Below are 14502 nucleotides of genomic sequence, written 5' to 3'. Positions count from 1 at the left end.
GGCATTCTAACTAGTGAAGATGTGTGGTGGCATTTCCATTGATTCCTGATATGCTGTTTTGCACAAAGGTTGCAGCAACTGCTTCCAAATCCCTATCAGACATGCTTGTCAATTGGTCAATGAGCTCTGTTCTGAATCTCTAACATCTGTGATAGTTTAGGTGGGGAAATTGAATAAGGCAACTTCTCTGACACTGGCACACTCTCTCCACTTTTTTGGATAGCACCATGTTGATTGCTTTGAATACTTGTACATTTTCTTTCAGCAGTGGTGTGTTGGTATACCTTCCTAGGAATCCATTTTGTTCCTGGGGTGTTTGTCCATGATTGACTAGTTAAACTGAGTTATTTTGCTTTTTAGAATGAGCAATTGTTTTGAGACGTGTCTCTTGTAACATTTGCACTCATCCAGAGCTGGGCTTTGTTATTGAATCAAGACTAATAGCAGTAATTTTCTTTATAAATACATCTGGCTTCCAATAGATTTAACCATTTTGTTCTCTCTATTCCCTTAGGTTTTGAACCATGGATCTCAGCAATATCCTACTTTTTATCCTTATGCACATCATGAACCCAACAAATGGGACCCACTTATAAAAGCAAATGAGAATTTATTGAAAGAGAAGGAGTTGGTGATTGAAAGGTATATGCAGTTTGTGTTTGTTAAAAATATAGTCTGTTGGGATAGAGCAGACAGTGAGAAAGACATGTGCTTATTTGGTATTGCTGTTAAATGATTTTTGTCCAGGTGCAGTAGGGCTTTAAGCACAGTAAGGTTAAATTTACTGGTACCTATCAAGCACATCTAGATGCTGATTGAAAGCCTTTGCTACTGTCCCAACTGTGAGTGTTTCCCAAATCCCCAATCTGACACTTGCATCACCATTCCACTTTTCACACTAGATTTACCTATGGTCTTTCAGAGTGAGTAATATTTTGGGCATATTTTGAGATATTGGAAATTGATTGAAATTACTCCAGATTTAATAGAGATTCTTGCAGGAAATGGTTGGGCTTTACCAGGCTAAGTAATTTTCACTACTGATCTCGAGATGTGCTAACACTGCCTTTACTAACAATGATTTCCATTTTAATGTTCATATCAGTATTGTGCAAGCCCAATTAGCTGCATGCATTATTGAAAGGAAAAAAAACAATTAGTCTAATATTCTTGAGTTTGAACTTTTTAAACAATGTTGTACAGGCAGCATCAATCACATTTTGTCATTCCTCCTTTGCTTGGCATTATAGGCAGAAACAACAGATCTGTCAACTGGAGCAGAAAATGAGGGAGAGTGAGTTACAGATGCACAGTGCCCTGCTAGGGCGTGCTGTTCCACTCAGTGATGTCTGTATACTCCGACTGCAGGTATTACAGTTTAAGTGATTACATCTAAATTAAGAGATGAAGTCCACAATACGGGTTGGATTTTGCAAGGCTGAAAAAGTGTAGGGGGAAGGGGAGACTTACAAAGGTGAGTTCCTGCGAAAGAATGAATTGGAGTAGGTGTAAATGAGGAATGAATTTGACACATGTTCAAGAACACGTAGGGTAAGTTTTGAAGTTCAGGAGAATGAGAAGAAAATTTGGAGAAATGAAATGCAGTTCATGTTGAAAATTTTGAAAGCGTTTGAACTTTGTATTGCATATAATCTAATAGATAAGTAGGAGGCATTTTTCCCCATCATAAGTGCTATATTTTTCACAATTGGTTTTAGGAAAGTCACTGCCTGACAATGTAATTCTCTCGTGTGAATCTAGAAAAGAGTATGAGGAGTTGGGGAAAACTGCTGATGCTGGAAATCTGAAATAAAATTGAAATGCTGGAAATACTCAGCAGGTCAGGTGGAATTCTGTGGAGTGATGTCAATAACACCAAAGAACAATGAATTATCATTCACCAAAGAACAATGAGTTATCAATGCTGCCTGACCCAAGTGTTTCCAGCTTTCTTCATTTGTGATGGTGTGTGTTGAATACAATGTATCTACCCATAATTAAAATCATCAATAACCACATTATATCTTTGTACATTTGCAATTAAACTTGGTCATTCAATTTCTTGAGCCACTTTATCAAATCTGTGCAGGATTCTTTGTAAACAAAAATCATAAATTAGGGGTTTCTTTCTGTTTTACAGGAATCTCTAAGGGAAAATGCTTTCTTGCGGGCGCATTACGTTGAACATACAGAGGCATTGGGTAATGAGAAATCGGAGATGGAGAAAAAACTAGCAACAGCAGAAGTGGAGATTCGCCGATTGAATGAGAGTCTCAGAGAAAATACACAGAAGCACTCAGATGATATGAAGAGAATGGAAGAAAAGGCAAGTGTGGGGACATGGTATGGCCTGTGGGTGGTGGGTGGCTCTTGAGGCTTGGGTATTCCCATCAACTAATCAGACTTCTATGCTAATTTCATTGTGAAATTGCGTGGGTTTTCAAAGACTTTTTGGATTGTTTGAAGACCCCATCAAAACACCAAATAGAATGATGGTGTTTTGATGCAGTTTATAAATGCTTGCAAGTTTGCGACGCATGTGGGATAAATCGTATTTTGTCTTTGCTTTGTTTTTGCTTTGTTTTTAATTTGCTTGGCATTGCAGGCAGAAACCACAGATGTGTTGGCTGTTTTCCAATTTACAGAAACCTAGTCAGGAACCCTGACTAAACAAGCACAGTTCTATCCTTTGCCATTGGGTGGTGCTAGTCACATGTTATGGAATTCAAATAGCAGAGACCCACTGCTGCATTGATTTGGCTAATTCACAGATAAGAACAGTACTTTCAATTCATTGCACACTTGGCTATGAGCTTTTTCAAAGACTAGTTTAAGCTGACTGTGGTAGGTATACATGTAACATTTGAAAGTAAAGTCAGTGGAAAATAAAAGAAAATAATCCATTTCAAGCTATTGTGTTTTTTTTTGCAATAGTGGAAAGGTGGGTGGTGAGCCACTGCAGTCCTCCTTCAGTGCTGCGAATATGGAGTTGTGGTATTTAGGTTCAGTGATGATGAAGGAATGACTAAAATGACTATATATCTTGTACAATTTGGAGGACTTCCTATGGTCCTGTTTCCTTTGTCCTTGGTGGCAGAGGTTACAGATTTGGGAGGGGCTGAAGGAGTATCTTTAAGTAGCCACAGGGCATTCTGTACATTATGCATACTGTAGCACTTTGTACAGGAGATGGATGGTGAATGGGGTACCAGTCAAGTGGGTGGTTTGCTTTGGATGATGATGAAGTTGCACTCATCCAGATGTAGGGAGGATATTGCATCAAGCTTCGTACTTTGAAGATGTAGAAGAATTTTCAGGTGTCAAGAGGTGAATCACTCTCCTTAGGATACCTAGCCTGTGACCTCTCATAAGTTGTACTATTTATGTGGCTAATCCAGTTGAGTTTCTGGTAAATGGGGGTGGTGGAACACCCAACAGAGATTGGGCTATTGAATATCAAGGGTAGTCAGTCAGTCACTTTCTTGTTAGAGATGGTCATTGCTTGGAACTTTGGCACAAATGTAACTTTTCCTTTGTTAGCACAGGTCTTTGTTGGTGAAGCCAAATTTAGAGTATTGTGTGCAGTTCTGGTCACCTGCAGGAAAGATATCAATAAGCTTGAAAGAGTGCAGAGAAAATTTACAAGGATATTGCCAGGACCTGAGGACGTGAATTAAAGGAAAAGGTTGAATAGGTCAGGACTTTATTCCCTGGAGTGCAGGAGAATGAGGGGAGATCTTGGAGGTATACAAAATTATGAGGGGTATAGAAAGGGTGAATGCAGGCAGGTTTTTTCCCTGCAGGTTGTGTGAGACTAGAACTGGAGGACATGGGTGTAGGGTGAAAGGGATACAAGGGAATCTGAGGGGGAACTTCTTCACTCAGAGGGTGGTGCGAGTGTGGAATGAGCTGCCAGCAGAAGTGGTAGATGCAGGTTCAATTGTAATATTTAAGAGAAGTTTGGATAGGTACGTGGATGGAAAGTGTTTGGAGGGATATGGTCTGGTTCAGGTAGATGGGACTAGGCAGATGATCAGGTCAGCATGGAGTAGATGGGCCAAAAGGCCTGTTTCTGTACTGTAGTACTCTGACTCTAGGTCTGAATTTTGTCTAGGGCTTGCTGCAAGTAGGTGTGGACTGCTTCATTTTCTGAAGAGCTTTAAATATTCCGCAATAGTCAGCAAATATCCCCATTTCTGAAGAAACATGATGACTTAAGGGCTTTGACAAGGATAATGTTTCTTCGAGCTGGGGTGGCCAAGACCAGGGAGCACAGTGTTAAATGAAGGATCAATCATTCAGAACGGAGATCGATATTATTTCCGTATTTCCTTATGACATAGAAGGAAGCCATTAAGTCTATCAAATCCATGTCAGTTCAAAGAGCAATCCTATTCTCCCACTAATTTACACTGTAGCCTTTTCTCCCCCCAGTCCCATTAACTCCCCAGATTCTACCACTCGTGCATAACGGGGGCAATTTATAGTGGTCAATTAACCTACCAACACTACCTATGTCTTTGAAATGTGGAAGCAAAAGGGGGGACCCGGGAGAAACCCATGCAGTCACAGGAAGGATGTCCAAATTCCATACTGGCAGTACCAGAGATCATGACTGAACCTGGTCACTGGAGTTGAGGCAGCATCTCTGCTAGCTATGCCGATATGGTGCCGGGATGTTGTAAAGTTTTGGAATTTTCTACCTATTAGAGGGCTATGGAGACTTGATTGCTCAGTATATTCAAGGCAGAAGTCAATATATTTTTAGATATTAGGGGACTCAAGAGATATGGGGTTCCTGCAGAAAAGTGGCACCGAGGTAAAAGATGAGCCACGGCCTTACTAAAGGATAGAGCAGTCATTACGGCCCTAATAGCCACCTCTTATTTCTTGTATTTTTGTTTGACTAAATCCCATGTGGCGCACTGATCAAAAAAAAAATGAAACCTCGGACTCGAGGGAGAATGGCAAGTTGGCATAGACATCGTGGACCGAAGGGCCTGTGCCTGTGCTGTCCTGTTCTATATTCAATGATAAATAGAATGAGGGAGACCACACAAGACTGCAATGGAATTAAAAAGTCTAGAGGAAGCAACAGTAGAGATGAGTGTTCCAGCAGAAAATAGTGTTGGAGTCACATTGTGTAATGGAATGGAAACAGGTGGGAATAGTGATAATGCAGACACGTGGTTTCAAGCTCAGCCAGTTATAACACACAGTTGTGTTCAGTTTGTTAAATGTCAGTTTCTATATTCCTGCTGATGGCCTCCAGCTTGTATCTCACTACCACTATTTTGAAACCTTCTATAACAAAGTTGAAATTGGGAGGGCTGGTGCCTGAAGATAGAAATTAATTAACATGAGGACCACTCAAGGTAGTTGGTTGTTCATTGGTTTTAGCGAATGTAGAGCTGTGGAGGCCAAAGGTTAGTCTTGTAGACGAGATGAGGTGAGAGATGACGTGAGGGGAGATGTACAGGGGGTTTCTATTCTTTGAATTTGGCCTGAACATGTCTGAGTGGGGTAAATCTATTGAAGACTTGTAGGGTAGCACAGCCCAGGACTTTTACTCTTTTTGATATCGTTCTCTAAAATTAAGTTAACACTACAGCTATAATGCTACAGCTAACATTATATAAGGTACTAAAAAAGATATAAAACATTACAAGAAACTGCAAAAGAATTATATACTACAAAATAACATGCATTGATACAGCCTCAAAACTGTAATGATCTTGGGATTAATACAAGAGTAACTTCACATTGCATGTGTTTTCCTTTAAACTTTGAATGCAGCTCACCCCAGTGGTAACTCATATGGTGATCACCTGTGAGGGTGATCACCAATTCCCTTGCATGTTGTCAAATTTTAAAAATACAAAAGTCACACCTGTCACAACTGATGTAAATGTCTCCTCGATAGTACCATTGTGTCAATATAAGTGCACATTTGTCCATGAATTAGCATGAAAAATGCTGCCTGGTTTAGCATTTCCACATCATGTTTGCCACCTTTTTTCTAATTTGCTCAATTAGTCAGGGTGGCAGTGAATTGTAAATGGTTCCTATGCTTTTAGGATTGACGAGAGAAAGTAAACGATATCCCTTTTCCTATCTGCTGTACGTACAAATCAAACTTGCTTGGAACGTTCAGTGTTCTGGCTTGTGTTGCTGTAGGTCCGAGGTCGTGACAAACATATCAACAACCTGAAGAGGAAGTGTCAGAAGGAGGCAGAGCAGAACAGAGAGAAGCAACAACGAATTGAAACTCTGGAGCGGTACCTAGCAGACTTGCCCACCCTGGATGATTATCAGAAGCAGAGCCGACAGGTGGGACTGACCATGGGCTGTTGGCAAATTAAAAGCTTTCATTCATGGTTGTAGTTTTACAAATTTGGATGGTGAGCACAGAGATACGCTACACAACCCACCAGAAGAAATACCATTTTCATGCTTTACCCCACAGTGATAATATGGCTCTGTAATAGGTATAATGAGTAAAATACTGAATTTGGCCCCATCTTTTTGAAAAATCCTGTGACACTAGAGAGGAACCAGGAGGTCTCCAAGTCTTTTGTCTGTCATTGCTCACCTAACTAGCACCAAGAAAGATTTTTTTTCTTAAATGATTGTTGGCATTGTCCTTCAGCAAAAAATTGTTGATTTATAAAGTGCATTGGAACAATTTGAAGAGTTGATGATTTGCTGAACTAATGCATGTTTATCTTTCCCAGGCTTATTCTTACAGGCATGAGGTCTGGCTTCTGTGCTGTTATGGAGTTGAGGGACAGGCTCTTCAAGATGCTAATAGTTTCTTTATGTTGTAGTGTTAGATTATTGAGCTTCAGTGATTGCTCAGAATTGAAATCTGCAGGGGGGAAATGTTCTTTTTATAGATTTCAACTTGCATTAACGAATAGTGTTTCACCAGCGTTTTTACAATGTGCGAACAGCAGAGCTTCCATTCTCCTTTTGGTTTTTGTCATGGTCTCATTATATGTGCAGGCTTTGTTTTGGAGCATTATGATACACTTTTGACTTCTCTCCTTTTCAGTCACTTGCCTCTGGCTACAGTATAAGAATGGCAAAATGTACTGCTAGATAACTCAACTAAGTACCCTCCCTTACTGAGCACTGTGGAACTATGGACTATCAATAGGTCCTCTCTAGCCTTTTAATAGGCAGTTTTTATGTAGGGCTCTGTGTCTGATAGAGAGATGCACACGCACACACGCAGGCGATGTACCAAACAAAACGTTTCTCAACCCTTGAGAATTCAGTCACTGTCAGATATAAGGTTTGAAGGTACACCTCAGTATAAAGTGATTGGACAGCAAAGTCTGGAGCCACTAAAAACTTATGTCCAAGGAGTTTTATTCTATAAATCCCATAGATACCTATGTTAGTTCCACATCTTTTACCTTAATCACAATCCTGCCTTTACCAACTAAATGCAGCCTTTATTTGCACTTCAGTTAAATAGTGTTTTGTTTGATTTTTGACTTTGTGCTGAATGAACTGAGGCAGTGTTTGGGCATTGGCATCCATGGGCTGACTAAGGGGAACTTATGCAGGTACTATGCCTGTGAGTGGACTGTGCTGATGCCTGGTGACATTATGTATCAAATATTCTGTTTTGCAGCTGAAGGATGCAGAAATGCAATCTGAACTGCTACAGAGCACAATGCAGGATCTAGAGGCCAAGCTTGGGGAAGCTCGTGCTCACTGCAGGGAAAAAGACAACATTCTGGAAAATCAAAAACAGAAGGAGATGGAGCTGGTCTCCACAGTTCATGGGTAAAGTAACCTGCTGGCTGGCACTTCCATTTACTGTTCTACTGTTGCCCTGGGGGTCAATCAGAAATGTGTATGTGGCCTGAAATTCACAAAACTGGACCATTTTCCACTCACTCTCCGGCCATCATTTGGTCAGTCTTCTGTAGTGTAACACTGGAAAATTTGAGTAAGGCAATCTGCTACAGAAGCCGAAGGTAGAATGGTACCCCGTTCAATATTTGAATCTGCCATTTCTCTTTGAGTGACCTGCTGTGGATTTCCAGCATTTGTGTTGTTTCCACTTATGCAAACATCAGAAAATCCTGAAAAGTTAAGTATAACAACTGCAAAATGAATGACTATTCCTGGGAAAGGAAAAGTCACTAAGTAGAGTCAGTTGTACAGCACAGAAATGGGCTCTTCAGCCAACACGTTTATGGCAACTCATTTGCCTGCATTGGGTCTGTATCCTAGTAATTCAGGATTTTTATTAATAGTATAGATCTCTTGTTACTTCAATCACCATTAATTTTCTTTACATGCCTCTTTTTGCTTCATGCCGTAATGTGGGGCACCATATTCTTTCTTAATTCAAACTTCAGCATGCTGCTTGGTTAGTTCAGGCCTACTCAGCATAGATCTCATTAGGGTATCTTGAAGGCTCGGTCACCAGTCATTGAGCCCTGATGAATCCCTTAAATGTCACCACTCACTAAAATTGGGTACTAAAAGCAAAAGCAAGCTGTGTCCTTTTTAAAAAAAAATAAGAGTGATATTAGTCTTCAGAGCAGGAAGGAACCTAATATATACATAAAAAAAACTTATAAGAATGAGCCTGTAAGTTACTGACTAATCAGTCTGACGTTTGTTGTGTTAAATGCAAGCCACCTTGAATAAGGGGTGAATGAAAGTCCTAGCTGGGTATCACATAGTATTGTATTTTATTGTATAGTAAGATTGACAGTTAACAATCAAATTTTTCTTTTGCACTCATTACATCACAAAAATATTTGATTGGCTGTAAAACATGTATGTCCTGAAAGGAGTAATATAGATTGAAAAGCCCTTTGTTAAAAATTGTTCTATCATCTCTCTCTCCAATCCAAAGTAATATTGAACAATAAAGATATCATCCTAATATATTGTCCGTTTATCAGTTGAATGAGAACCTAAGTATTCTGTTGGATGTGCAAGCTCTCTTTCAAAGGCTTCCAGGGCACAAATAAATATATTTTCTGAGGGTTTAAAGACTAATTTGCAGCAGTTTTTGAAATCAGTAAGTTTTTTTCAGTGCTAAATTGAGTTACATATAGACACAGACTTGGGTATCAAATGGGGTTTTTCTTTCCCATTTTCCTAATTGATGTTAGAGAAACTGCTGGATTTTTGCAACAATCTATGCTTCACTTTAATTTATTAGTGCTGGCTTTTAATTTATCAGTTTTTAAAAACTCAATTCAGATTCTCAGTTTTAAATTGATTTCCTGACGTCCTATGTGTTACGAACCAGCAACAAAAGAAACACACTGAGTCATGTATAAGTGTTAAAAACTATTTTATTAATAACTACTTATGATAATAAGAAAAATAAAAGTAAAAATGTTAGAGTGTTAGAAGTAAAATTGTTAGATCTTAAACATTAACCCCAAAACCTAAACTCAAAGTATGTGTGGGGCAAATTCCCAAACCCCAAGTCCAGGAATAGTTCTCAAAGTTCAGTTCAGCAAGCCGTAAGGTGAAACGTGAGCAAAGGCTTCTTCAACAACCACCATTGACTGAAGACAAAACGCAGAGAGAAAATAGAGAGTATTTACGAAATCCAAATGTTCCACGATGGAACCCATACGACACCTCAGTGACTACTCCACCGCTTTGTTCCGAAGCACCTGCCACCGAAAGCATTCAAATTGTGGCCGTCCACACAAATACCTGTTTCCTTCTACAGGTTAACAACAAAGTGTACTCCACCAGATTATTCCAAAAAGCCATATGTGGATTGTAGTGACAGACACAGTTATTGTTTTTCATCCATCGATAGAGACTAGCGGGCTGGTTTCCCTCCCCCCTCCCCCCTCTGACTCCGACTGTCTGCTCCAAAAACGTCATTACGTCCTTATCTTCTGTTGTCATCATCATGCCACACACACACCACTATGCTCTATCTTAAAGGGACATTCACCAGTAGTAACCTAGTCCGTAACATATGTTAAAACATTCCAGTAAGAAATGCCAACATAATTTGTCTGACTGTTTTGTTTGGATTGATTTGCCTTCTTCCCTGCCATTTTCCATTCCTGTCTCATCCCCAACATTCCCATTCATGGACTCTCAATGAGTGAGCCTACCCCTGTTCCCGGTGTCTTTCCTAGATGCTCCTCCCATTCCTGCAGTCCAGGTGTACGGATTCAGGTCAGCGCTGCCTAGATTGCCGATAGCAGAAGCAGTCTGTTGATGGAAAGGTCAGGAGGTTCTGCTGGAATGCTGAGTTCTATTGAGTGTTGTGCATGGCAACAGGCTCCGCTAGTTTGATACAAGGCCCATCAGAATATAGGTACATCGGTGCTAAAGCATGTTTCCTTAAATGGCAATCTGAAAGCCCATAGATCCTGACAGTCGCTAATGTCTTCTGGTGACACGCCTAGAAGTTCACATTTGTGAGCAGAGTATAACCTGTCATAGTCTGTGTATCAGTATTCCAACCAATGCAAGTCAACGTCCTCCCATGCATCGGAATCCTGCTATCAACACCTACTTTACTATTAATGTAGTTCAGAAATCAACTGTTATTAATTGCTAACTCTTTATAGCCCTTGGATTATTCTGAGGAAAACTATTATGTTATCCCCCAGGTAAGTAGGATTATGTTATAGCGATACAGGTCTTCTCAAATGACCAGATGCATCGCCTCATTATAGGAAGGATGTGGAAGCTTTAGAGAGGGTGCAGAGGAGATTTACCAGGATGCTGCCTGGATTGGAGAGTATGCCTTGTAGTTTGAGTGAGCTTGGGCTTTTCTCTTTGTAGAGAAGGAGGATCAGTGGTGACTTGATAGAGGTCTACAAAAAGAATGGAGGCAGAGATCAAGTGGACAGTCAGAGACCTTTTTCCCCAGGGTGACAATGGCTAACGCAAGAGGGCATAATTTTAAAGTGATTGGAGGAAGGTATAGGAGGATGTCAGAGGTAAGTTTTGCACATAAAGTGGTGGGTGCATGGAACGCACTGCCGGCAGAGGTTGTGGGGGCAGATACATAAGGGACATTTAAGAGACTCTCAGATAGCCAGATGAATGATAGAAAAATGGAGGGCTATGTGGTGTCACGAACCAGCAACAAAAGAAACACACTGAGCATGATTCAGTGTTAAAAACTATTTTATTAATCACTACTTATGATAATACGTAAAATAAAAGTAAAAATGTTAGTATGTTAGAATTCAAAAATGTTAAACCTCGAACGTTAACCCCAAAACTAAACTCTTCGTGTGTGTGTGTGTGACAAAGTCCAAAACTTCCAGTTCCAGAATGGTTCTTAAAGTTCAGTTCCGCAAGCCATAAGGTGAAACATGAGCAAGGGCTTCTTCAACAACCACCGTTGTCTGAAGATAAGATGTAGATGTAGAAAAACATAGAGAGAGTACATACGAAATCCAAATGTTCCACGATGGAACCCAAACGACACTTCAGTGTTTACTCGGTAGTGACTTCCTCACCCCGAAAAGCATCCGAACCGTGGTCGTCCACACACAAATACCTGCTTCCTTCTACAGGTCAGCGACAAAGTGAACTCCACCGGATTACTTCCAACTTCCATACATGGATTTCAGTGGCAAACACAGTTATTGTTTCTCATCCATCGATAGAGAAAACAAGCAGGCTGGTGTCTCTCTCCCTTCTCTCTCTCTCCTTCTTCTAACTTCTTCAACAACGTCATTACGTCCTTTATCTTCTATTGACGTAAGCACGCCACACACACAAATACACACACACTCTCTATCTTAAAGGGACATTCACTGAGTCCGTAACAGTGGTAGGAAAGGGTTAGATAGACCTTAGAGTAGGATAAAATGTCGGCACAGCATTGTGGGCCTAAGGGCCTGTGCTGTGCTGTGCTGTTATGTTCTATTGCTGATTACTCACCGCCCTAGAAGAATCACCAGTACACTTTAATATGCACAAATGTGAACATCTGAGGTGATTACATTTCTATATCAACTATCCTTCACATTTGATGTTAACATGAAGTCAGTCAATGTGATTTCGTGCAATGCTGTTCTCTTCCCTTCAGCCTACAGGAGAAAGTTGCAAAATGTCTGGAGGATGGTGTACGGTTACCTATCTTGGATGTAGAGAAGTTGAAGTGTGAGAGCAACAACCTCAAAGGAGATTATGAACGAGCCATGAAGGTGAGCATTCACTGTTTCACTATTAGCTTGCCCAGAGTTTTACTTTACAAGTCCACATTTTACTGCTTGAAGTAAATTTGCTATAATTTTTTATTCCTTTGGGGCAAGTGAGCATCTCCGAATCAGAATAAGGTTTATTATCACTGTCTTAGATGATGTGAAATTTGTGGTTTTGTGGCAGCAGTACAGTGCAAAGACAGAATTACTATTAATTACAAAATAAATAGTGCAAAAAAAGGAATAACGAGCTAGTGTTCGTGAACTGTTCAGAAATCTGATGGTAGGGAGGAAGAAGCTGTCCTAAATCATCAAGTGTGGGTTTTGGGCTCCTGTACCTCCTCTCTGATGTCCCAGATGGTGAGGGTATTTAGTGATGGATGCCACCTTCTTGAGGTGCCACCTCTTGAAGATGTCCTCGATGGTGGGGAGGGTTGTGCCCATGATGAAGCCGGCTGAGTCTACAACCCTCTGCAGCCTCTTGCGATCCTGTGCATTGGAACCTCCATACCAGGCTGTGATGCAACCAGTCAGCACGTTCTCCACCGTACATCTATAGAAATTAGCAAGAGTCTTTGGTGATGTACCAAATCTCCTCAAACTTCTAACAAAGTAGAGCCGCTGGCGTGCCACCTTTGTGATTGCATCAATGTGTTGCGCCCAGGATCGATCCTCCGAGATGTTGACGGCCAGGAATTTGAAGCTGCTCACCTTTTCCATCACTGACCCCTCAATGAGGACTGGTATGTGTTCTCCCAACTTCCCCTTCAAGTCCATAACCAGTTCCTTGGCCTTGCTAATGTTGAGTGTGAGGTTGTTGTTGTGATACCACTCAACCAGCTGATCTATCTCACTCCTGTACGCTTCCTCGTCGCCATCTGAGATTTTACCAACAACACTGGTGTCATCTGCGAATTTATAGACGGTATTTGGCATTTATTGACAATCTCTGATTGATCTTGAAGTGATGGTGAGATGTCATCTTCCATTGCTGCAGTTTTTCTGGTGACGATACTCCTACAGTTGTGCTGGCCAGTAAGTATGAGGATATAGGTCCAGCAATGATTATATTTCTAAGTCAGGATGGTGTGTGACTTTGGACGGGAGCTTGTAATTGATGGTGTTTCTGTGCACTTTCCACTTTTGCCCTCTGTTAGAGGTTGTGGTTTGGGGAGATGCTGTTAGAGTAGAACAGGGAAGTGACTACATTGGATTTTGCATTCATGATGTACTTATGGTGGAGGGAACGAATGTTCAGGGTGGTGGATGGGGTCCTAATCGAGTGAGCTGCTTTATTGTGTTCAGTTATTTCTAGAGCAGACTCCTCTAGACAAGTGGAGAGTATTCAATCATGTTCCTGAATTATGCTTTATAAATGGCGGAAAGGATTTGCATAATTAGGAAGTGAGTCACTCCCTGCAGGATATTTGACATACTCTTGTAGCCACCGTATTTTAAGAAGTTAGAAAGAGATTAAGAAGCAAAATATCAAAGTAGTATTTCATTCTTTTTAATTTGGTATTCTCTGGACTTTTCCCTGTATAATTCACCAGTGAGTATAGAAATAAAAGGATAATGCAAGTGGCTGAAGAAATGATGCAGGTGGAAGAACTTTTCAATTCTTAGGGCATTGTGCTGGTTGTGGAGAAGATGGGTACCAATCTCCTTCCATGCAGTTTGCAAGTGCTGTTGGTGAGGGTTTAAGCTAGCTTGACATAGGGATGGAAGCTGAACTTTGGATTCAAAAGCAAAACTGGAAAGCAGGAAGTGGCTGAGTAAGATTGAAGGGCAGAGAAACAAAGGTTAGAAGAAAGACATAAAAGTCTAGCCATGTTTAATAATATATACTTCAAAGCACTGGCATTAGTGCACATGACAGATGAAGACACTGACAGACACATGAAAATAAGATATTTTAGCTGTGACTGAAACATGGCTTAATGTAGCACATGACTGGCAATTACACATGTTTTTAAAAGATAGAATGGAACAGTATTGGGGAAATGACAATATTGGCTAAAGAAATCAGCTGTGTGAAGGGCTGATACATTAGAAAGATGGTAAAATGAAGCAATATGAGTTGAAGTAAAACATTGAAAAGGGCAATAACACTGCCGGTAGCATAAACCTCCAAACAGTCCAGGCAAGCATCTGAAAAGTGTAAAGCACTTGGGCAGTTAATAGTGCCCCTGATATTAACTAGGATACAGTCAATGTTAAAAGTATAGACATGGTGGCCTCTGGATAACAAAATGCACTGAGAGTAAAATGAGCATTTAAAAAAAAACAGTGGAAGCATGTGCAAAACACTGAAATCCAAGTAGAG

General features: G+C 40.5%; 1 protein-coding gene across 3 annotated transcripts in view; it reads left to right on the top strand.

The window, feature by feature from the left end:
- Positions 1 to 14502, top strand: part of cep85 (centrosomal protein 85) — a 78654-nt gene that overhangs the window by 39549 nt on the left and 24603 nt on the right. For all 3 annotated transcript variants that reach the window (XM_052036227.1, XM_052036228.1, XM_052036229.1), the window contains 6 exons: positions 515 to 642; positions 1251 to 1368; positions 2141 to 2326; positions 6178 to 6330; positions 7643 to 7797; positions 12062 to 12179. In XM_052036227.1, coding sequence (XP_051892187.1) covers positions 515 to 642; positions 1251 to 1368; positions 2141 to 2326; positions 6178 to 6330; positions 7643 to 7797; positions 12062 to 12179 — 858 coding nt within the window. The remainder of the gene's footprint in view (positions 1 to 514; positions 643 to 1250; positions 1369 to 2140; positions 2327 to 6177; positions 6331 to 7642; positions 7798 to 12061; positions 12180 to 14502) is intronic.

This window comes from Pristis pectinata, chromosome 22 (genome assembly GCF_009764475.1).
Source record: "Pristis pectinata isolate sPriPec2 chromosome 22, sPriPec2.1.pri, whole genome shotgun sequence".
Lineage (NCBI taxonomy): Eukaryota > Metazoa > Chordata > Chondrichthyes > Rhinopristiformes > Pristidae > Pristis > Pristis pectinata.
This window is presented reverse-complemented; position numbering and strand designations above follow the sequence as displayed.